This window comes from Fusarium odoratissimum, assembly GCF_000260195.1.
Source record: "Fusarium odoratissimum NRRL 54006 unplaced genomic scaffold supercont1.12, whole genome shotgun sequence".
NCBI lineage: Eukaryota > Fungi > Ascomycota > Sordariomycetes > Hypocreales > Nectriaceae > Fusarium > Fusarium odoratissimum.
In genome coordinates, this window is record NW_022158698.1 from 271,047 (window position 1) to 294,415 (window position 23,369).

Below are 23,369 nucleotides of genomic sequence, written 5' to 3' on the forward strand. Positions count from 1 at the left end.
TTTGCAGCTGATGGGTCGGCCTTAATTCTTCGCAGTCGGAACCGCTCCCCTGGCTTTGATGAGCTACCATGTTCCAGTTAAAAAGTTTGTGATGGATGGGAAGGGTTGGATGTATTCATTCATCATGCAGGTATGTATTCGTCCATCCATCTGGTCTTGACCTAATGCAGCTAAAGAATGCGAAATAGCCTTGTCCTAATTTTCGCCTTCCTTCTGACCCCTACTCAACTTGAAAAAGTTGCTCAGCAGCACGTTCAAGTCCAAATATACGACTATCTTCTTGCATACAAAACGATATCGCATTGTCGATCGTTCCAGCTCAGTTTTTTTACTGGCCAGACATAATCTCAGTCCTCAGTCAGCCACGCGAGTGGACAACCTGGTACAATCAGTGAAATGAGGCTGACATAACGTGCAAACAAATCAATACGAACCTCTATAATACTGAGACATAAGGAGATACGTCGACCACAATGATGGCACAGAATCTTTGGGGGTCATTCAAGGCTGTGTCTGTGCTTTTGACGTTGTTCTTGTCGGGAGGCACTTCAGGGATCACCCATGGACAAGGTCAATCATTAACGGTGATGCAACCTCCCAGGACTGTCAGGATGGAAATCATTGGTTTGGACCAAAGAACTGGCAGACTCCCCACGCATATGCCTTAGTATTATCCGTAAGAGCATATGTCGCAGTTTTTACTCGTGCAACATGATTTACCTCTTTATTCGGATACTCGATGGCCTTGTTATCTTGTTCACCACGTCTTACGTACAGAAAAGCAGCCCTTGAGGTGTTTCCTCATCCTCACAAACTTGTACCTGTCATTGGCAGGCTTGGCATTAAAAATGCGGCCATAGTCCCTGGTTCCAGATGGCGATCTGATAGGGCACCATCAACAAGGGTGCGACCGTGGAAGAGGACACTCATGTCCCAATGAAACCCTTGACAGAGGCGCCGCGGAGCAACAACCACCGGATCCGTCCCAGCCACTGGCAACAAATGAAACGGCTTAATGATGTCTTGACGCTTGGATCAAGTCCCGCTCCCGGCAGCCTGTGTGGGTAGTCGCGTGGCCGAACCCAGCAATGAACGCCTCTGTGGGTCATGGCTGTCAGGAGTTGACTCTGGCTCAACAGTTTATTTTCTCTTGTCATCGACATCATGACGATGTATGGTGGACATTGAACATTCGTTCTCGAGACTCAAATTGCGGGCGAGCTTGTGGCAAATTTTAGGCATACACGTCGTTGATTCCCTGTTTTCAGCTCTGCCATCCTGCATCAAACCATATCATACCATCAGAGTCTTTGGATAAGTTGAAAGGATGGTATCCATACCACTACTATAGTACAACCACAGATGAGCCTTCGATGCTTCTATTAGAGGCCTGATCGAGTACTGATCGTCCTGAAACGATCTATTACTATAGTACAAGCCTATGTTTTTACCATGGGACCTCCGACTACTCCGCCAAACCAGTTTCGAGACCAAAACAGCCCTGAAATGATCCAACAGTTGACCATACCCTGTTGGTTCAACGCTGCATATTTTGGTACCCTCAGTGCATGAAGCTTGTAGACGTGGTGCTTAGTGATACCATGCAAGCTAGCAAGAACTAACTCTGCAAGCTCCATCTTGCACATGCAGGTTATGTATGCAGTACTATAACGCTGCATAGTCCTGTGCGATGATATCGGTGTTGCTCCTCAAGCCTCAACGCCTTGATTATCGGAGCCGGCACCGACATTCGTCGGCGTTAACAAGCCCTACCGTCAAGGCCCATGTGTATTTGAGCACAGACAAAACTATCCTATCCCTATAACTAGATGGTGAGTGGTAACATAAGAGGAGCCCTGGTTACCATAGACCAGGAGCTTCCCGCCAAGCTAGCTTAGTTATTTTCTGGAACGTGCCAAAGCCACGAGCCAATAATCCGAGTGATCGGGTCGAGCAGACTAACTTACTTGAACGTCGTGAACTTACATACCCCGAATACTTATACTACCAGAAACTTCTTTAAGTTCTCTTTGCTATTCGAAAACACGAATATCTCGATTCAAGAGAAGACCCGCATAATCCTAAACAATTTGTACTAAAGTGCAGTGGACAGGAAACACGCCGCAAGTCTGGAGGATTACGGTGTTGGCCCTGGTCTAGCCAAACGCGACAACCAACAAACGGCCCACAAAGAATACAGCCCATTTCACTCAGCTCCCACCACTTATGCTCAAATCGTCTTGGGTCATCTCACCAAAATTCTGCAGTACATTGATCCGCTTTGGCCGAGTTGCCAAGCATCAAGGGACATAATGTCTGATCCATCTCCTCTAACAAAGACTACATCTATGTATTAGAGGTGTAAGAAACTGAATGCAGATCGAAAGATGTCCAAGCCGAGAAGGATCATATGCTGGCGCTCTTGGTCAGCGCGCGCTTCGGAAGATTTATATCCTTGTTCATGAATCCTCCACTCCTCTTCAAACGTTCTCTTCCATCCTTCCTCGACAAGATATGGACTAAAGCTGCAGTGTGCTTGGATCTGATACGACCATACAGTCCGTCGGGGTAACTCTGGCTGGGGGTATTGGTGGTTTTCAAGAGCATTACTGCAAGCGGTGATCTGACAGATCGAAACCAACACTATCACGGCCAGCGTCTGTAGTTGCTGAAGTGGGTGTAGAACTCGGCACTACAATCAATTGATTCCTCGTATTCATAAACGCAAAGCCTTCGTCAGGATTGGACTCAAACCAAAACTAACCGGCACTCCTTGGCGGTCTCCATATCTAGGGAGTGAGGGCTCTCTCACAGTTATTAGGATCTTGATAGGACGGGAGAGCTTCTATCACAGCGAAAGATGGTTGCAACATCGTGCGAAGTGCAATGTCCGAGAAGGAGCCAGGGTATTATCTAAATACGGATCCCTGGAGTTCTTTTGTTGCTGTTGTATTGATACAACTGAGGCATAAAATCTCCACAGAGTCCACGAAAGGTCTTCACCTATGGTGTTTTACCTGTTTCAAAGCCGTTTCATGTACCGAAACCAGGATCATTGAAAGAACGAGAGCCTGAGTTGGGCATAGCTATCCCAACCACAGCAAATTGGCATTGGCGGAGTTTGTCTGCATTATCGTCACCGCTAGACCATTGAGGGGTTGCGGGGAGGCTATGGTGGAGATGGATCAGAACCGCTGCCAGTATCGAGCCTCAGTTTCGTTCATCCTTCAAGATCCCAGGACTTCCCTTGCAACAAGATGTGGAAATTACAGCAAGGCATCCTTTTCAGCCTGGAAGTTAATCGGTGGGGCGCGGACCCGAGTCTCCGGCTTGCTTTGTCTTCAACATTATCCGTCAATCTGTTCTCAGGCTTTTGTGGTCGAGTCAAGTGAGATAACGATGCCTGTATGCCATGCTACCAACAGTCCCATATGGTTATCTGGGGGAACGGTTGTGCCTCTATCTCACTGCATTTCACAACTTCCTCTATGGGTATGGAGTTCCGACCTGGGCTAAGATCTGTGGGCTTATGCCCGTCGGTTTGATACCTAAGTCATGTCGTAAAGATGTCGACGCACTTCTGACACGCTGAGACTCAATCTGGCTGAATGAGGCCAAAATGGTATAATCAACCAACTTCTTTTACCAGTTACAGTTACCTGCTGATCCCTGCTTGACAGCTTCGTGACTCTTCTGGGCCAAGTACAGCAACCATGTGTGCTTACTTTACTACGAGTCAGCGTGTCGGCACGACAGGGAAGCCAGGAATGGAGGCTCTGGATGAAAGCAGAAGTATCTCCGACCAGCCTCATGGCGATCAATGCAGCGAGGGTTTTCTGGTGGTCGCAGCCGCCATGAGGAACACCAGGATCAGACGGGAATTGACCCACCTCTTCAACAAACTACCTGGTTAACTCCGGGACTTACTTGTGATGACCAAAGACAACATTACACTGCTTGACAGCGCACAGTGTCGCAGTCAAAACAAAGCATGAATTCGCAGAGGAGCGCGCTTATGTTGGCCAATAAACTCGGAGAAACGAGGGTTCTCCATCAGGGTTGATCAGAGTAATCCTGACTTCTTATTTGATAACTCAACCCCAGTATAGCTGAAGTGAGACCGTTGGCAGTTGACACATTTACCGTCAAGTGTCTTGTTGGTGGCACCAAGGTTCAATGACCAAGACAGTCAAAGAGGGTCCCTGGCGTTGACAGGTCGGTGGGAAACGGCTGAACCGTTCCGCTGGTGACCCTGCTCGGTATTTCTTTCTCTCCGACTAACTCAGATCCTTTGAGGTACTATGGTAGCTGCAGGATACAAGTGCGGCGAAAGCATTTGTCTATCTAGTTGGCCGAGACACGTAATCCATGATCAGCGGGGTGTTGCAATTAGCATGGCATCTTTACAATAGCACCTCCTCCTTCGCTATCAGATCAGGGAGGAGGTATGTCTTGTATCCTTGGAAGAACGGTACATATCACTCATGCTATGTGTACGATGATATCAAACTACATCGGATAGGCGGGACGACAATATGCATAGCAACTGTGCTGAGCGGCTACGCATTCCGGATCCTGTGGAGAAGACGTGTTGTCAAAATGCGTCCCTACAGGGGAACAAGACCCTGTCTCGTTGCATAAAAGAGTGGATGTGATGGGTGCTTACTTGCTAGCTTTTCACGGTTCCAACCCTACCATTCCAGTCCAGCACGAGGCAACCTGGCCTAGCAGAGTTTTATATCGCGGCATCCATGGCACTGAGAGAGCTCAGGCAAGGGATTTAGTTTGAGACTATGAATATCCCGGTCGTAATTTAAAACTCAACGATGCGATAGGTGCGCTCTGGGAGGGGTTTGCAATGAATCGGAGGCCCGTGGCCGCCGAAGGTACAGTAGTGAGTAGTTGGAGATTTAACATCCTGGACCTATCATGACACTTGAGGGGAAATGAAAACTCGAAACAAACCTAAATCACTAGTCGACCCTACAGTGTGTGGGCTCACATACATACAATACACATACATACAGCAAAGACCACCACAACTTGGTCGACAACAACAAAGATCTGCAAACATTCAAGAACGAGACCGATCAATATCGGACTAGCACGTTAACGTCGACTTCAGCCCTCAGACCCTTGGCTTCCCCCTATTGCGCAGCTCGTGCGAGAGGCGCTTTGCAGTGCATATGCATCTCTGAGGTTAACTCAACTCAACCCAACTCAACTCAAGCCTCCCTCCCTAGTGTTTAGCGCAGTCCCCTCACCTCGACGGCAAATGACGGATTTGATCCCGCGCCTGCAGGGCTATCTTACCGCTGCAGGTCGCGATTCAGCCCTCGCCCAGCGGCTGAGCAATATGACAACTATGCTTTCAGGTATACGCATCCGTGATGGAATGGTTGCCACTAAGCATTTTGTGTGCAACCTAGACGCCGTGTCGCTCATACTTCTCACCGTCACCCTCGTCGCTTTCCTCGTCCCCGTCTTGATCCTCTTCCCTCCCGTTCCCGTGGATCGCAGCGATGTCCTCCGGCAGACCCACTCGCGGGCCGGCGTGGCCGTCCAAGACATGGACATCGGCCCTGGCAGATCGCCCGAGCGCCGGCTCCCCGGGGCAGAGCCGGAAGGGAAGGGGGCTGTTGCACAGAGTCTGCTTGTTTTCCCTGTTCAGCCATGTTGTGGAATTGAGCTAGAGCGTGACGTTGCCTCATTCAAGCACTCAGAGTTTGATCGTCTGTACACGCTTGCTCAACGGGACTCTGAAGTTGGTCAGAAAGATGTTTGGCAAGCTATCTCACGCGAACACTTCCCGTTGCTAGCCAATATCGAGGTCGACCTCTGGATTCCTGATCCAAACAAGACTAGCCGTCTGTTGGGTCATATTGAAGGCTCCTTTCTTGTCTTGAAATTCCCCTGGACAGATTCAGGACTACAGGGTATTTTGCAACAAGTCGCAGCCAAAATTAGCCACGGCTTGAAAGCCACACCTGAAAAGGAGTTCTTGTTGCCAGTGTCATTCCCGAACGAGGAGGAAATTCGAGCAAGAGGTTATTCCTTTGCTGAAGTCACGATCGGAGGAAAAAATACTACGGGACTGAACATGGATGTTGAACTTCCTGCTGAGCTGGCTCGGTATCTGGGAGCTGAGCGACAAATCGGGATCTTCAGGGTAGATCAACTGTGAAATATGCGAGGTCTGCACCAAGTTGATCAACACATCGACAAACGAATGGCATTGTCCGTAATTTGTTACGTGCAGCGTATTCCATGTTCCTGGAGAAATAGTTACCTGACATACAATATCGTTTGAGGAGACACAAATCAATTTGTTATTCACGATCATATTACAAGATCAACCCATCTCGTGAACAATGAAGCACTTTCAAAGCAATCGATAAGTTGCAGGCCATGCCTTAACGTTACTAAATCAAACGGTATCACATAGTATCCCAATGCCTAAAATACATCATACCTCCCCATCCAACCCGACGCCTCATGTACAAAACCCGGTCTAGTCCCTGTCATACACTCATTCCAGACATTTTTCAGTTGCCATCAACGTCATTACTTCATATCCGCTGGCGTGAGAGCCTGCACCATACTAGTACCTTCGCTGAAGCGGGTGCGGAAAATGCGGTTCGCGTTTTGGAACATGCCATCTTTCAGACTGACGACTATGAACTGCGAGCCCTTGAATCGGGTCTTGATGAGACGACCGATGTTCTGGGTATGTGAGAGATCCAGCGCAGCATCAACCTCGTCAAGAATGTACATAGGGGCAGGCTTGAACTGGAGCAGAGCCATGATGAGAGACAGAGCAACCAGAGATCTAAAAGTCAGAGCATTAGCATTCGTATGTTATTAATAGTCAGGGATTGCATACCTTTGTCCACCACTCAGTTCCGTCAAACTCTGCTTCCACACTTTACCAAGACAGACCTTGACCTCAAGACCATCGCTGATAGTCTTGCCCTCGGGAGGATCAAGCTTGGCAAAGCTGCCTCCGGGAAGCAACTCAGAGAAGATGTTACCAAAGTCACCATTGACCTTCTCCCATGTCTCGTGGAGTGCCTTCTTCTTGTAGTCATCCAAGCTGACGATTGTCTCTTCAATCTTGCGCTTGTCCCTGATGACAGTCTTGATCATGTGCTTGAGCGACACCTCCTTCTTCTCAACACTGTCGATCATGTTCATGACCTTGGGGTTGATCTTCTTCTTCATACCCTGGAAGCGCTCAGTCAAGTTGTGTAATGTTGACTTGCACTCTCCAATGTTGTGGTTCTTGAAGTCATACGGAGTTCCGCTGCGACCAAACTTGTCCTTTTCGTCCGCAATCCAGTCGAACTCCTTCTCTAGACGGGCGACCTTTTCGGCAGCACCTTGTTGCTCTTTATGGAACTTTTCCACAAGATGACCAAGCTTCTGCATTTCGAGACTCTCTTCAGCAATGCGCGAGTTCTTGGAGCGAGTGGCATCTTCCAAAGCTCGAAGCTCGTCATCAAATTGATGCAGCTTGGCGCGTTCATCATCAAGCTGAGCCTGAACAGTGTCGTGCGTTTCCTGAAGTTCAGCCTTTTGCTTTGCTAGGTTTTCAATGTCTTTCTGTTGGGCTTTGATGGCGATCTCAACTTCTTGTAACTGTTCTCGAGCAGTAGACAAATCGACACCCGCTTGCTCAGCGTCGAGTTGTGCACCCTGGAGTTCTTTTTGCAGAGTCTTTACGGCGGCAGCGTTCTTACCGAGGCCAGCTCGCAGCTTATCAAGTGCCTTCTGCAGTTCGACGAGCTTGGCGTCCTTGTTGTTGTCGAAGTCATTCATATCCTTCTCAATGGTCTTTATATCGGCGGTTGCCTTGGCTTGTCGAATCTTGGCCTCGGATATGCTCTCTTTGAGTTCTTGAATGGTTGACTTCATATTCGCAACTTCCTGAATGATGGAAGACGAAGAGTTGCCGCTGATCTGCTCCTCAGCGAGTTTGATTTCGTGGCTCTTGAGATCCAAGTCTTGCTTGATTCTGCGAGCTTGGTCCAGCTTGGCCTTCTCCTTAGATATGCGGGCTTGGAGCTCCCTCAAAGCACCTTCCGCTTCGCTCAGTTGACGAGTCAGGCCGTTGAGCTTCTGGAGAAGTACCAGAACACCGCTCGAGTTTGGTGAGCTTCCGCCAGATAGTGTACCAGATGGATCGTACGCATCTCCTTCAAGAGTGATACTCCTCATGCGCACGTTCGGGTCGAACGTGACCCTCTTAGCAGTATCTGCATCAGCACAGATCAGAGTATTGCCGAAGACATACTCCATAGCTGCTGACACCTCGTGATCATAGCCAACTAAAGACAGCGCCAGATCAACCTTGCCAGGTGCGATATTTTGAGCCGTAGCGATGGTTTGTGCCGAAGCTTTGAAAGCAGCGATCTTGTTGAGAGGAATGATAGTGACACGCTTTCGTAGCTTGCCCCTCTGTAGCAGCTGTGTACCTGTCACCTCAGTATCAACCACGACATTGTATAGGCGTCCTCCAGCGCAGATCTCCAACGCAGTGCCGGCCTGAGTGTGCTCCTTGTCAAGAGTGAATAATTGGGCGACAAGACCCTTGACCTTCGATCGATCAAAGTTGGGCACAGGATCCGCGTAGTTGAACTCTGTGTTGGCGACTTGACGCTTCAGCTTGTCAGATTCTTGCCTCAAATTGCGAACGGTTTGTTGCAACTCTGACTCCCTCTTGAACATCTGCTCTTCCTGACCAGGTTCGAAGCCCAATCGGCCAAGTTCTTTCTCTAACTTCTGGGCTTGTGCCTTTAAGCCATCAAGATCGCGCAGGAGATCGGCGTTCTGATCCTTCGCCTTTTTCGCACGAGGCTCTTCTTCCTTGACACGCTTTTCCAAATGTGCAATCTTGATCTTTGCTTGCTCTTGCTCTGTAGCCGCCGTCGTTGCACGATTCTTTGCATCTTGAAGTTGGCCCTGGTAGCCGTTCTCTTGACCATCCTTGGAGGCCACACCTGTCTGCAGAGTTTGAAGAAGTTCTTCCTTAGACTCGGCGTCTTTGTTTTGTTGTTCCAGATCTTCCTTGGCGGTATCGTACCGGGCCTTTGCGTTTTCGAAAGCGGCCGTCTTCTCCTGTAGGGTGGCTTCCAACTCTGAGACCGTCTTTTCAACAGCTACCTTCTTTTCTTCTTCCTCTGCCAAGCTGGACTTCTTCAGATCAAGAATAGTGGCTAATCGCACAAGCTCATTCGAGTGCTTCTTGGCTGCCTCCTCTAGTGCTGAAGCCTTGCCTCCTTTTCGAAGCTCCTTGTCTCGTTGAGCTCGCACTTTCTTAACATCCTCTTCAAGATGAGAAATCTCACTCTTTAGACGAGCTGCTGACTCCTCCAGATCGCGCCGCCTTTGCTTCTTTCCTTCGAGATCTGCCGCTGACTGGCTTAGAGAGTCTTGGTAGCGCAGATAATCGTACGCAACAACCACTCGAGTCAGTCTCTCCAGGTCATTTTGAGTCTGTTGGAAGTCTAGGAAAGCACGCTTTTCAGTTCGTAGTTTCTCCAACTTGGGCTCAATCTCGTCCTTGAGAAGCTCTCGAAGCTCAACTAACTTGGTTTCCTTCTTTGCCATTGTCTTGAGGGCCTTGTCTCGACGATCCTCGAACATCCTGGTCCCGGCAGCTTCCTCTATCATGGCTAAGATCTCCACAGCCTTCATGTTGAGGACTTTGGTGATGCGACCCTGCATAATGAGGAAGTTGGGGCTGTTGATGTTGAGCTGCACCGACTGGAATAGGTTTTGCACCGTCTGTTGTTGAGCGCGGTGGCCGTTGATGAGGTACTTGGATGTTCCTCCAAGAACGATCTGTCGTGTAACACTAATGGTGGCATATTCTTCGAACCCGATCGGCGACTTCTTAGTTTCTCGATTGTCGAAAACAATTGTGACGCTGGCTTTTGTGACACCAGCTTGACCGCGCTTATATATCAGGTCCTGTGGTTGTCGTCAGTATGTACTAAGGGTGGTCGAATCGGCGGTGACTGACCTGTAGATTTTGCGCTCGAACCGTTGACATGTTTGTAATTCCGAGAACGAAACATATCGCATCGAGGATGTTTGACTTTCCACTACCGTTGAGACCGGTGATCGAATTGAAACTCTCGTCCCTGTATATGTTGGTTATGTTTCCTCGAATGTATTGATAGTTGGCTTACCATCCTGAGATCACGGTACGCACGGCATAAGACTTGAAGCCCTATTTAAAAAAAAAAAAAAGGTCAGGATGAATACAGCAGAAAAATAGTATGGATCAAGCTCTTACGTCAATAATTACTTCAATAACCCTCATGTTGGGCGAGGTTGAGTCCGCGGCTTCGTTGAATCTTTTGCTATGTTTCGTCGCTCCGCACTCCAAAGGGGGAGGGGAACGCGAAAGTAAACAAGAGAGTTGCGACCGATAAGGCGTTATCAGCACGTGTTGGCTGATATCATTAATTGGCAGGGCGTTAAGAAAGGTACTTGAAGTTTAGCTTCGGCGCAGCGGTTATAGCCTTGTAGCTCGGATTGAGTTGTAATTACTCCTGTAGAAACTATAAACGAATAGAAGCCTATATATGCTACTGATTAACTCGTTAAAGGCTACAATACCTTGTTTACATGCCTCTGTTTCATAAGAAATACATCCTCATCGTCCACTGGCCGTGAATAGAAGCTTGGGTGAGCCCCACTTCCGAGCTGGGAAATCCATCAACGCTAGTCCGAATTCAGCATACGGATAAACATCCCTCTTTGTTATTGAGACCTAGCTCCTCTCGCACTTCAAGTTCACAACTTTCAAACACACTAAACTTTTCGACTCCATCTCGACCTTCCAACCCGATGAGTACATAACCAATATCGCACGAACAATAGTTGATAAGCAACTCCAATCACCTCCACACGCGCCTCTTTTCAACCGACGCAATGGCGGCCATGCGAGGACCGCGCATTCCAACCGGCTCAGCTGCTTGGGTCGCTGATGAGCGCGCTTCTGCTCTTGAGATAGTTGATGTTGAGGTAGACGAGTTCACATACGCGGCTCACAATGAGTTCTCATGGCTCAATGAGCACATGGCCAATATCTTCAACGAGAACGAAACGTACGCGTCATGATCCTTTTTTTTTTTTTTTTTTTTGACGCGATGTACTGACTGGCGGCTTGGTAGCAATATCGCCGAAACATTCAAAACACCTGGAAGACTTCGTGGCAAGACACCTCGAACAGCACGAAAATTGATCACAGAGCCGAGAGTGGTAAGCTTAGCCGCCGAGTGTTCACAAATAACAGATATTAACACTTCGAAGCCCTTGTCCAATGTTTTTGGGGGCACACCATCGAGCTCAGCAAACCGATTTGCGCAGCATCTTCTTCTTCAGTCTCCCCAAAGGGAGCTTGTGAACCAAGCCAAGTCTTCTTCGCCTAGACGACACGCCCCATCGCCAAAGACAACGCCTCCTACCTCTGACGAACCAGTCGAAGACGCGCCAGAACAGCTTTCAAATGATGCCGAAGCCATTCACTCAGACCAGGACGCCCACATGGCCCTTGAAGAAGAATCGGAACCAATCGCACCAGCCAAATCTCAGCCGGCAATGCAGGGCGACTCTGGCTATTTTGGGAGTCAAGACGTTAACCCTCCAAGCTTTGATCCCCTGGAAGATGATGACACCTCAAATATTGACCCTGTTGCCTTGGATGAGGCCATCGCTTTCCCTCAGCCAAGCCCTTCACGGACATCTCTTGCCAAGGACCCCATCAAGACTTCTTCGCCGATCAAGACACAACAAGCGACGACTGACGTTGATATGGAAGAGGCTCAGGCCGAGCCCCAGGAGGACGAGAACGCTATCCAGGATGATTCACAGTCTCAATCTGAGCGTCACAGCCCCAGTCCCGTCCGCCCGGGCTTCCGCAACAGCTTGCAGTTCCCTTCTCTCCCTGCTCGTGAGCCTCTCACGGCAGGTAAGAGTATTGGTGCGAGAGCTTCTCGAACAAGCCATGTCGATCCTAAGAGGACGAGTTACTTGGGGAGAAACACGAGAGGAAGAAGCCTGGCAAGTCACGCAGAACAGAGTGCATCAGACGAGTCGGATCAGGACGAGATGGACGTTGATGATTTCCCCACAGTCCCACAGCAGCCTAAGAACGCTGAGGAGCTTGCCATCCACCATAACAAGACATACACCCAGATGCTACAGGACCGAATTAGTGTACTCGGTAAATCGCAGCCAAATGGAAGTCGACCCTCGAAGTCAATCCACAGCCTTACCAACTCTCAGCAGCCACAAACTGTATCCCAATCAGTACCTGAACCCAAATCACCATCGCCCAGGAAGCTGGAGACCACAACAACTCCAGGTGCTTTCCCCGAAGACGATGATGATGACTGGATTGTCCCCCCAACTACACAACAGCCTGTCACCGCCCCTTCGCCAACAAGGCCGTCACTGTCTAAGAGCCGAACTGCCGATGTGATGGAGGGAATCCACGGCAAGCAGACTCTCGGATCTTTCGACCTGGGTGAAGACCGTGACAATATCCGATCACCAGCTCGCGCCAACAAGCCTCAGCGACCTGCATACCTTGGACACTCCAAGTCTGTATCGGTGCCTGCTGTTCCATTAATCCCAGCTTCGGATCCAGAGGAGGGAAGCCCATTGAAGAAAACGATATCAGTAACGAACGCTTCTGTGAGACCAGCCACTGCTGTTGCACCTTCTTCCTCATCTCCCTCAAAGTCTCCCACGAGGCTCTTCCGTGATAGTCCTTTGAAGCATCTCAAGAACAAGATGTCTTCCATTCTCAGCACTTCCAAGGGCCTGATCGCCAGCAGCGCAGCTCTGAGCGCTGAAGGCAAATCATCCCTGCTCTCGCCATCTCGAGCTCAGCTTGGAACTTTCCCTGATCCTTCTTCGGATTCAATCGTTCCTAAGGCAAGCATTGACTCCCATAGGAGTGGCGATGGTGTCACCGACCAGCAGTTAACTGCACCTCGACCAGTTGCTAAGCGCACAAGAGCTTCAGTGGAACGCGAGAAGGAGGAGAAGCGAAGGGAGAAAGAAGCTAGAGTCCAAGCTGAGCAGATGGAGAAACTGGAGAAGGAGCGAGAAAAGGAAAGGGAAAAGGCCAGAGTTTTCAGCAAAGAGCAAGAGAAGCTTGCCAACATGGAAAAGCAGGTCGTTGCCAGGAAAGAGGTTGAAACACCTGCTCCCAAGGCTACACCTAAGCCAACCCGAACCAGCCCGCGAAGGGCAAAGCCTCAGGAGGAGCCAGAGGCCAAGGTCGCTGACCAGGATCTTGATATGGGCGATGCACCTGCTTTGGTACCCCCTCCTTCTGCTCACAGATCCGCCATTCCTGGACAACTATCTCGCCCCAAGGAAATGAGGCGAATTGCGAAGCCAGGCCGAGAGCCAGCGGCGAAGACAAAGGCGGCACCTACCGTTCACATCAAGGTCAACACTGGCTCACAGCTACATCCTGGCAACTCTGTTGCTAGTGGGTATCAGGACTTCGGTGCTTCGACAAGCTCTCAACCTCCTCAAACAATCAGCAAGGCAAGCAAGGCCTCTACACAGCCCAAGCAATCCGCACCAAACTTTGGTGCTTCCACCGGATCAAATGGGCGGCCTAGAGCTCTCGATTTGGCTGCACAGAAGAAGGCCAAGATTGAGCGCGATCGCGCAGCATTGAAAGACGACAAGAAGAAGCAAGAAGCCATCCGTCGCCAAGAGGAAGAACGACAAAAGCGTGAGAAGAATGCTCAGCGTCAAGCAGCTCAAGACCGACTGGCAATCATTGAGAAAGCCAAGAAGACCCCCGCGCCCCCCCCAGCTGTTCGGTCACAGCCAAATGGTCCACCTCAGTACAGTCTACAACAGGACAAGTCTGCTTCGGTACAACGAGAAGGACCACCTCGTCCTCCTTCTCGTATGAACTCTGGAATCTTCAGATCTCAAGATGACATGGGACGACCCGTCAATGCTAACTTGACAAATGGTTCTAAATCTGGCCCGAAGAGGCCCCTTCGAGATGCTAATGAGGATGGACCTTCAAGACCTCCACCTGCACGTGGGCCTCAATACCAGGCGAAGGATGCCAAGCGTCGTCGAACGAGCGATGACTACGCTGATGAGCTTGATATGGAGCAGCCTCCTAATATCAAAGGACCACCAGTTCGTCCATCCAGCGCTCTTAAGAGGGTGAGCAATCAAAGCGTTTCTTGTATTCCAACAAAGGTTAACAAGCACCAGGATCTGCAGACGAAGACTCTTACGAGTGGCTATGTTTCCCAGGCTAGTGCACAGAACCTATTCAAGACTGGCGTTCCTCAGAGTCAAATGAAGGGAGGCAACCCTATGGACATGGCTCAGATTCACAAAGGAACTATTCCTTTCGCCCCGAACCCCAACCCGGCGGGACCTTCTTACAAGACGCCTGGACGTCCCGGCCCTGTCAATGGAATGAAGTCTGCAGCCAAGTCTGTACCAAGATCATCACCGCGATTCCAGAATGGCGAGGCCATCGAACTTCCTGAAATTCAGACAGACGATGAAGATGAGGACGATGATGAACCACAAGCTGGTACGGTCGCAGCATGGGCTAACTCCCCTTACATTCGGGATGCCCTCTTTAGACAGGAAGATATTGACCCTGCGTCAATTTTCGGACCTCCTGCGCCCTTGAACATGGAGGAGGTCTTCGACAAGAGCAAAGACAGACACCACAAGTTCCGCGCCCGAACATCCAGTGCCAACTGGAGCGGCACTGATCGTCTTACTGAAGAGGACATTCGAAAGAACCTGGCTGCCAGAGACAAGCTCAGACGTGAGGGAGGCTGGTCTTACGAACTGAGCAAAGATATGATGTAATGGCTGATGGTGGGCATATGCATATGATACGGATACTTGATGAAGTCAATTGGGTGTTCAGAGGGGTTAAGCTTAAGAAGCGGCAGCATGGCTACATTAATGAAACGGAAAAAAAGGGAGCGATTGATTGACTCTGGTCGAGTTTAGCATATGGGCATCGGATGCAGCAGATTGAGCGCATTTGTGATAGATGAGATTGCATTTTGACAATGGTTGGTTTCTGGTTTGGCGCATGGCGAAATGGAATAGGGTGCCTATGAAGGCTACCGAGGAAGAGATCAGCGAGCGTTTAGTTAAGCAAGACGTATAATATCGCATGCATGGAATACATTGTTGGGGCGTTTGTACATTGAATTATCCGAATAAGAATCATTATGCGTTCATGGCTCCGAGGTAGTCCGATAGCTTGTGATGGATGCTCATGAATACAGTGTTGGTAGTGGAGTTACAAATAAAGTAGCTTTCCAACCTCTCCAAGGGGAAACAAAGTTTACGTTTGCTCATGATAATTCCCCACCAAGAAACGAGACCCTATTGGAAGATCAACCTTATCTGCAGATGCAAAAAGCCATGGTCTCAACAAATTTTTAGTTAACCGTTTTCACATGTCAGAAGCATGACGGAATAGGACCCAAAAAAAATGATAAGGGACTGTAGGCGAGGCGAGGCGAGACCTCGTGCAAGATTCTATTTGATGCGGCTGTTTCATGATATGGGATTTGTTCCTCTTTTCCCTTTCGGCTTTTCTCATCTGATGGTTTTGTCATGAGGTCTTTATGAGGAGGTCCCTTTGCTTAACAGTCAAACCGTACTGCCACTTTCGCATCATGACTGATGAGACCGAAGCCTCACTTCATCACTGAGTTAACCTGACCCGGCATTCTATTGTTTCTCACTTCCACTATCCCGAGACCTCATTCATCCTTTAGCCTGCAGCTCTTGGAACATGGCGTCTCATCTCAGATCATTTGCGCCATCTCTGGACGAGATCAAGATCGATCAAATCACCGAAAGCAGGATCTTCAATGTCGTCTCCATGCTTCCAAACTCACTCCCCGGGCCAATTCGTTTTCTCAGACGGAGTATCAGTTTTCACACTCTACGTCCAGGTGTGACAATATCTGGGCCACAAACAAAACCTCGGCCTCTTTCAGAAGCTGATGTCTCGGCTACAATGGCCCAGCCACTCCAGACCGACATGATAAAGCACTCAGGTGGATTTGTAGAGTCACAAGACTTAAATCCTCAGCCGATGAGTCGAGTCCTTTATTCGGAAGCACCAGAGGATGAACCAGTTATGCGAGCTGCGTCTGGCGTGCATTGGAAGTTTGCACGACAGGGTAAGTTACTTTGATGTACTAACCAATGAATGTAATTTGCTGACATGGTACAATAGGAACAAATCTTGTCAACATCTCTATAGATGGAGGCAAAGCGGCTGTAGCAGAGGAGGATATCGCTTTTGAGCGAAAAGCCTTTGTTGACGGGGTGACATATCTCCTCAAAGCTCTTCCACAAGAACTTGATGAAGGCGAACTCAGAAGAATCCAATGTGCATTGCCAGAGCAAGTCAACCAGTCCGACATGGCTCTGGCTCGAGCAGAGCCCGACTCAAACCGCATTCATCCAAGTCAATCCCGTTCAATCATTCACCGTGGAGTTCAAATGACTGTGGTAAATCTCATATTCTTCCTCAGCTTCCTAATGCCATATCTGCTCTTACTCGTCAGATGCGCAGCTCGACTGGAGCGCAAGTACAAGATCTCGGAGAAGGTCGTAGGTCACGGCGTGGACTTGGTCAACACAATTGGCAAGCAGAGCGCTTTATTGACTGAAGCAATCGGTCAGATGAATGATGGCAAAGTTGCACAGGCTCTATTGGAAGTGTTTGTTTGGACTGTTGATGGTGTAACTCAGGGTATCTCGGATGGACTCGGGGAGGGTCTTTCGATGGTGGGGTCGAAACCAAAGATGAGTGGCTAGAGCCTGGAAGCTGCTGGAGGGAACTTGCATCAGAAGGAGTTGTCATTGAGGATTTAGAAATAGAGATAGAAGAGTGATCATTGGTTAACGGAGTTTTGTTTTGATACTGGCATTTACATAGCATAAGGTAATGGAAATTGCATGAGACCATAAGATACACTCTCTACAATTCATACTCGGGGATTTTCTTCCATCTTCATCTTCAACGCTGAGCTAGTGGCAATGCTCCAGGACCCTTACAGGCCTTTTTGCCTCTGGCCCGGTGCTGACCTCCGGTGGAGCACGTGACAGATACGGGATCTAACCCAATCAGGGTAGAGCCTCGCTGCCAATTAGACGATAAGATAAGGTAGCGCTGTAAAAATTTCATTTTTCCCAAAAGTAGCAGCGCGCGACCCTTGGACGCCCGCCAATCTTCATCCAACTTAACCTTCTCTCATATCATCCTCTTTTTTTTCTCTTCCTTCAATTCTTGCTTCTGGGTTTGTAGTTTCTATCAATCGCAGAACCGGAATCTCAGCGTCAATTCTTGTCTTTAATACCCGGCATCATGTTTCGATCCAGCCTTAGGCGCTGTGCCACTCAGGCCAGGTCCGCCGCTACAGCTGCCCTCCTCACACAGACTCGAACTGCTTTGCCTGCTGTTCGCCGTCAAGTTTTGACAAGCCAGTCTTCTATCGCTGCCATCAGCCGAATTGCTTCCATCACACGCGCTTACAGCACCGAGGCTGTTGCTGAGCAGAATGAGTCTGCTCCTTCAGTTGAAGCTGAGCCTCAAGTACGCTTCGCCGATCTCCAGGGCATTCACCCCAACCTTCTCAAGCCCATCATCAACGACATGAAATACGATACCATGACACCTGTCCAGGCCAAGACCATCCAGCCTGCCCTCAAGGGTACTGACATGTGAGTTTAGGTACATGAAAAAAAAAGATTGTACATCGGCTAACATTTAATCAGCGTTGCTCAAGCCAAGACTGGTACCGGAAAGACTATTGCATTCCTTCTTCCTCTCCTGCAAAGAATGATTGAGGAAGACAGCACACTCGCCGACAGGACCGCTAGACGTCAAGCCCGATCTGATGATATCCGTGGAATTATTCTTTCTCCCACACGAGAGCTGGCCGAGCAAATCGCTGTTGAGGCTCGCCGATTGGTTGCACACACTGGTCTCGTGGTTCAGTGTGCTGTTGGTGGCACTGACAAGCGCAGCATGCTTCAACAGACTCGACGACAGGGCTGCCATCTTCTTGTCGCTACCCCTGGTCGTCTGAACGATCTTCTCCAGGACCCCGGCAGCGGCATTGATGCTCCCAACCTGGCTGCTCTGGTCTTGGATGAGGCCGACCGAATGCTCGATGTCGGCTTCGAGAGAGAGCTCAACGAAATCATCAAGTGCCTTCCCCGACCTGAAGAGAAGGTTCGCCAGACCATGCTCGTTTCTGCCACAATTCCCGACAGTGTCATCCGTCTGGCTCGCAACATGGTCAGAGCCAACGACTTCGAGTTTGTCCAAACCATCCCCGAGAACGAGTCTCTTACCCACGACAAGGTTCCTCAACATATCGTTCCCGTCTCCGGTTGGGCTCAGGTCTTCCCCTCACTTTTTGAGCTTCTGGAGCGTGAAGCCGCAAAGATTAGGGAAACCCCCGGTGCCATGCCCTTGAAGGCTATTGTCTACTTCAATACCACTGCTTTGGTTGAGTTGGCTGGCGAGCTGTTTTACCAGCAACGCCAGAATGCCAGGAACGACGGCAGCCCTTATTTCTCTTCCTTTGTCATGCAGTCAAAGCTGAGTCAAGTACAACGCCAAAGAGCTGCCGATAGATTCCGCGAGGCCAAAACCGGTGTCCTTCTTTCTTCTGATGTCACAGCCAGAGGAATGGATTTCCCTAACGTGACACACGTTATCCAGATCGATACTCCCCGGGAACGTGAGTCTTACATTCACCGCCTTGGACGAACTGGTCGACAGAACAAGGAGGGCCAAGGCTGGCTGATCATTCCCAACTCTTCCGTCCGTAACGCTCGAAAGATGCTTCAAGGTCTCCCTATTCAGCAGAACAGCTCTCTCACCAGCGCTGAGACCGACGTGGCAGGAGGCGAGACTACTCCTCACCACGAGAGCACCAAGGCTCTTTTTGGCACTGTGCCTCGTTCACTTCTCGCTACAGCCTATATGTCCATGTTCGGCATGGCCAATGACAAGGTGTCGATGGCCGAAGAGGTTAACGAATGGACACGTCTTGGCTGGGGATGGGAAAAGCCCCCATCTGTTTCCCATTCGTGGGCTCAGAAGCTGGGATTAGCCAATATCCGAGGCATGCAACTTTCGGAACCCGGCCAGCGATTTGGTGATCGATCTGGTGGACGTTCTGATGATCGATTCGATGGATTTTCACGCCGAGAAAGCAGCGATCCCTTTGATTCTATGGCAAGCAATGTCCGCCGGGATGACTTTGGACGTGGTAGATCTGGCGGTTTTGGCCGCGGAGGCTCAAGCGGCGGTCGCTCAGGAGGCTTTGGCGGCAGCCGCTCAGGCGGCTATGGTGGCAACCGTTCAGGAGGCTACGGTGGTGGCCGCGGTGACCGAAGCTCTGGTGGTGGCCGCTCAGGAGGCTACGGCGGACGCTCTTCATTCTAAGTGATGAAAGGCGCTCCGTGAAAATGGTGAAAATGTAATAACAAGACCAGATACCTATGACGGATGGGATGTGTATGACTTGTACTTCGATTGGGCATTTTTGTATTTTATACTAGTGTAAGATATGGGAAAAAGGGGTTTGGTTTATAGACATGTCTGCAGGCGTCACTGGTTATTCTCCACGACAACTCTACTTAGGAAATGATGATAATCTCAATAACCGTCTTGCTTTGTGATACTCTGGCTTAATGTATGTAGTTATTTTGACCAGAGAGTAGACTTGCATGTTGATGAGCTCAACCCATGGAATACATCCCAACGCCTAATATACCAAAGGTATTCGTAGATACGCTTACTCCAATCAACGCCAAACTAACAATGCTTAACATCATGGTATTCGTTGGCCCATCAGCATATTGGCATCCCACAATAACACTCTCTCGTCCCAGCCCACAGAAGCCACCCAACCGCCCATACCAAAAAGACACCAGTCTACTCCCGTGACAAACTCCGTATGACGATTCATGATTCCCATTTGACTTCCTATTGTCGGTCCCATTGCCGGAGCTTGCTGCTGATTCGAACCGTCATTCCATAATCGAACTGTCATGTCGTAACTGGCACTTATGAGAGTGTCGCTCGAATGGGGACTCCACGATAGACGCCGCACAGCATATTCATGGCCTTGCATGATAGACAGTGGACCTCCGTTGGGGTTCCGTATGTCAAAGGTTCGTAGAACTCTGTCCACGCCACCTGTAGCTATCACCGTGTCCCGGTACTTATTCCAATCGTGGGTAAGAATCTCGGCAGGCGCAGAAGCTCCGGGTGATGGCTGCGGTCCAGAAGCGTGGACGGGTATCGTCGCCGTGAGGTGATACTTTGCCGAAGATGGAGTTCGGAGGTCGAAGATTCGGAGGTGGGAGTCTGAGGAGACGGCGGATATCAAGGCGGGGTTGGAGGGGCAGAACGATGTACTGTAAGTACAGTTTCCGATGGGCAGCGTCTTTATCGAGTGATTTCGGGTCGGCGACCACTATGAAATGTTAGATAATAGCTTATGTATAAACGATGTAAGTTGGCGTACAATCTTGACTGTGCCGTCCCAGGAACTCGATATGAATGTATCCTTGGTTATAGGGTTCCAACAGACAGAGAAGGTTTCTCGCTTATGTTCGTGAAAGTTCATAACCGGAAAGTCGTCAATTCCCAAGTCGAATAGTTTCAACGACCCATCGCCACATGCAACAACCAACTGGTTCTCGTTAATCTCAGACCAAGCCAAGTCGTACAGCGCATCGTTTGTATCGAAGCTGCGACGACGGAATTAGCTTCTAGTAACACTCCACAAGCCAGCAACGGGACGTCTCATACGTTTTCTCAACCTGTACACCCTGCGCCGTCAGAGCGAGCGCAAATACACGACCATTGCCTACAATGCCAAAGTTGGCAGATGTCGCAACGGCAATTCGCGAGTCGTAGTACGGGGAATACTTGACGGCGTAGGGATTGTACCCTTGGGTTCGGAATTCTAGCATTGCAGCCATGGCGCTGAAAATTGGTCTTCAGAGACCGCGCGCATGTGTTAGCTGTGGTATTATGGTAGAGCAAAGAAAGCTACGGTGGACAATGGGCTTGGGCTTGCTTGGATCACAGAGCTTCCCCTCGAAGCTATACTGACATGTGCCTCGGTTTCGGTAATCTCACAAGCCCGCGGGGCAGAGTGTCGCGTTTATGCGGCTAACCAGGTCATGCGTCATCAGCGGGGGTATGTGGTAACCGAAGTCATTCCAGTCACGTGGTTTCGTGTCTCAACTTTTCGGAACTTTCGCGGTATCGTGTCTCTAATTGCCCCTCATCACGTCTCCCAAACTGCGAAATGCAGGCGCATCTGTCAGAGAGCACTTTCAGTTACAGCGTATAATTTATGCTATTGGATATACGGGAATCAAACTATGAAAGCTTTTTTGACTCGTCCCAAGCGGAAACCATCTCCAGAGCTTCAAAAGGAAATCGCAGAACCAGAAGAGTCAACCGAAGTCAAGTTGGCTTTGTTATCGTCTTTGCATCCTCAACTTGATCAGGAAATCCTACTAGACATCTTACTAGCGCATGATGGGTCCGTTTCTGAGGCATCGGCGTCGCTTAAAGTCCAGGCCCCGGTGAAGAAGGGCACTCGAGTTATTGGATACCAGCAGTCCTTGAAGCAATATGCAACCCCAAGTGACTCGGCTTCCTTGGATACTACACCTAAAAAGAAGAAATTAAAGTCAAAAGCCGGAAGCACATTGCACCTATATGATCCGGAAGACGTGGCTGAACAAACTCCGTGCACGATTATACACAACTTCTTACCACCTGAAGAAGCCAACGAATTACTGCAAGAATTACTGGAAGAATCAAAATCCTTCGAGAAGATCACTTTCCAATTATTCGAGAACGTAGTATCAAGTCCCCATACGTCAAGCTTCTATGTCGAAAGCTACGACGAGATCGAGCGCCAGAAAACCGAGTACCACTACAACGGTGGTCGACTTACGGTAAATCTCTAAGTGATCGCTTCACCTCTCAGTCTTTGATTAATCATATACAGGATGTCCGGCGCATTACACCTCAGCTTATCAAGGTCAAGCCAAAAGTCCAAGAAGCTGTCAATTGCGAGATTCAGAAACGAATCAAGACTCGATACCCTGGCGGGAAAAAGTTGAAATATCAATCTCCCAACCCCTGGGTCCCAAACTCAGCATTTGTCAATGCATATACCGGTCCACAACAGAATGTCGGCTGGCATAGCGACCATCTCACATATCTTGGACCTCGCGCCGTCATCGGATCGATTTCACTAGGGGTTGCTCGCGAATTTCGTGTCAGGCGGATAATACCTAGGGACGGCGATACGAAAACGGTTGAAGAGCAAGATGCAGAAGGTCAAGTATCAATACATCTTCCACATAATTCTCTTCTCGTGATGCATGCCGAGATGCAAGAAGAGTGGAAGCATAGCATCGCACCGGCATCATCGATTGATCCACATCCTATCTCTGGCACGACGCGTATCAACATTACATACCGAGACTACAAGGCAAACCTACATCCACGGTTTACACCCAAGTGTCGATGTGGACTGCCGTGCGTTCTAAGAGCTGTGACAAAGAAGAAGGAGAATTTTGGAAAATACTTTTGGATGTGTTATGCCAACTCCCCAGGGCAGGAGAACTGCGGATTCTTTCAGTGGGCTGGCTTTGATGATGACGGGAATCCCCTGTTTAGAAAAGGAGCTGGCACCAAGACTTAGGAATTCAATATATTCGTTTCAAATAAATTCCCAGCACCTGTTGCAGTTGTTATACAAGGTCAGAACAAGAGCGTTCGCCTTTGACAGTTCTATGACTGAGTAAATTCTATTCTTCGAAACCTTCTTCAGATATTGGTCTCGAAACACACGAGGATTTGTAACAAGTCAATCCACATAGGATCTGCATTCTTGTTCTACAGTTTTATCATCATGGAGCCAGCACACGGATTAGTATTTTACTACGGAAGCTATACTATGGAAGCTAGACATTTGCGGTATGTGGAAGAATATTTATTTTATCTTGCTGTGAACAAAATACATGTAATAGGATTGGCTCAGCCGGTTCTCTGGATGCGCGCTTCTGAGAGTCCATGGTTGTGTGCTAAGTTATTAATTTGGTATCTGCTATTCTGCAGTTATTGAAACATATCACCTTCCCAACGGCACGACCAGTTCCGTGCATTATTCCCACTATAGCATCTAATATTTACAGATAGAGTAGCGACATATGTCAATGTAGAGCATTCACATGCTGGAAGCATTCATGACTCCCTTTAT

At 49.2% G+C, this 23,369-nt stretch overlaps 8 protein-coding genes across 10 annotated transcripts; 6 read left to right on the forward strand and 2 right to left on the reverse strand.

The window, feature by feature from the left end:
- Positions 1 to 3,713: 3,713 nt before the first annotated feature.
- FOIG_08066 (uncharacterized protein) lies at positions 3,714 to 3,914 on the forward strand (the record flags this gene model as incomplete). The annotated part of the gene is made up of 1 exon (XM_031207942.1): positions 3,714 to 3,914. The coding sequence occupies one exon, from the start codon at positions 3,714 to 3,716 to the stop codon at positions 3,912 to 3,914; it is 201 nt and encodes a 66-aa protein (XP_031062076.1).
- An 877-nt stretch (positions 3,915 to 4,791) lies between these two features.
- Positions 4,792 to 10,430, reverse strand: FOIG_08067 (structural maintenance-chromosome 2). Its single transcript, XM_031207943.1, has 5 exons — positions 10,301 to 10,430; positions 10,194 to 10,234; positions 10,025 to 10,145; positions 6,884 to 9,972; positions 4,792 to 6,829 (listed from the first exon to the last, which is right to left on the reverse strand). The coding sequence occupies exons 1-5, from the start codon at positions 10,325 to 10,327 to the stop codon at positions 6,565 to 6,567; spliced, it is 3,543 nt and encodes a 1,180-aa protein (XP_031062077.1). The 5' UTR covers positions 10,328 to 10,430; the 3' UTR covers positions 4,792 to 6,564.
- On the forward strand, positions 5,276 to 6,184 carry FOIG_08068 (uncharacterized protein; the record flags this gene model as incomplete). Its single annotated transcript, XM_031207944.1, has 1 exon — positions 5,276 to 6,184. The coding sequence occupies one exon, from the start codon at positions 5,276 to 5,278 to the stop codon at positions 6,182 to 6,184; it is 909 nt and encodes a 302-aa protein (XP_031062078.1).
- Positions 10,431 to 10,779: 349 nt separating the features above from the next.
- On the forward strand, positions 10,780 to 15,377 carry FOIG_08069 (uncharacterized protein). Of its 2 annotated transcripts, XM_031207946.1 has the most exons (4): positions 10,780 to 11,117; positions 11,184 to 11,271; positions 11,323 to 14,220; positions 14,272 to 15,377. In XM_031207946.1, exons 1-4 carry the CDS (start codon positions 10,942 to 10,944, stop codon positions 14,887 to 14,889), a joined length of 3,780 nt encoding a protein of 1,259 aa, XP_031062080.1. In that variant the 5' UTR covers positions 10,780 to 10,941; the 3' UTR covers positions 14,890 to 15,377. The 2 variants fall into 2 exon arrangements, with proteins under 2 accessions (XP_031062080.1, XP_031062079.1); XM_031207945.1 differs by having other exon boundaries at positions 10,783 to 11,117; positions 11,323 to 15,374.
- A 142-nt stretch (positions 15,378 to 15,519) lies between these two features.
- FOIG_08070 (uncharacterized protein) lies at positions 15,520 to 17,055 on the forward strand. Its single transcript, XM_031207947.1, has 2 exons — positions 15,520 to 16,229; positions 16,286 to 17,055. The coding sequence occupies exons 1-2, from the start codon at positions 15,836 to 15,838 to the stop codon at positions 16,870 to 16,872; spliced, it is 981 nt and encodes a 326-aa protein (XP_031062081.1). The 5' UTR covers positions 15,520 to 15,835; the 3' UTR covers positions 16,873 to 17,055.
- A 135-nt stretch (positions 17,056 to 17,190) lies between these two features.
- On the forward strand, positions 17,191 to 20,008 carry FOIG_08071 (uncharacterized protein). The gene is made up of 2 exons (XM_031207948.1): positions 17,191 to 17,778; positions 17,833 to 20,008. The coding sequence occupies exons 1-2, from the start codon at positions 17,423 to 17,425 to the stop codon at positions 19,514 to 19,516; spliced, it is 2,040 nt and encodes a 679-aa protein (XP_031062082.1). The 5' UTR covers positions 17,191 to 17,422; the 3' UTR covers positions 19,517 to 20,008.
- Positions 19,503 to 21,722, reverse strand: FOIG_08072 (uncharacterized protein). 2 transcript variants are annotated; one of them, XM_031207949.1, is made up of 3 exons: positions 20,891 to 21,722; positions 20,604 to 20,829; positions 19,503 to 20,552 (listed from the first exon to the last, which is right to left on the reverse strand). In XM_031207949.1, the coding sequence occupies exons 1-3, from the start codon at positions 21,061 to 21,063 to the stop codon at positions 19,905 to 19,907; spliced, it is 1,047 nt and encodes a 348-aa protein (XP_031062083.1). In that variant the 5' UTR covers positions 21,064 to 21,722; the 3' UTR covers positions 19,503 to 19,904. The 2 variants fall into 2 exon arrangements, with proteins under 2 accessions (XP_031062083.1, XP_031062084.1); XM_031207950.1 differs by having other exon boundaries at positions 19,545 to 20,552; positions 20,604 to 21,722.
- Positions 21,302 to 22,852, forward strand: FOIG_08073 (uncharacterized protein). Its single transcript, XM_031207951.1, has 2 exons — positions 21,302 to 22,056; positions 22,110 to 22,852. Exons 1-2 carry the CDS (start codon positions 21,472 to 21,474, stop codon positions 22,809 to 22,811), a joined length of 1,287 nt encoding a protein of 428 aa, XP_031062085.1. The 5' UTR covers positions 21,302 to 21,471; the 3' UTR covers positions 22,812 to 22,852.
- The last annotated feature ends 517 nt before the right edge of the window (positions 22,853 to 23,369 follow it).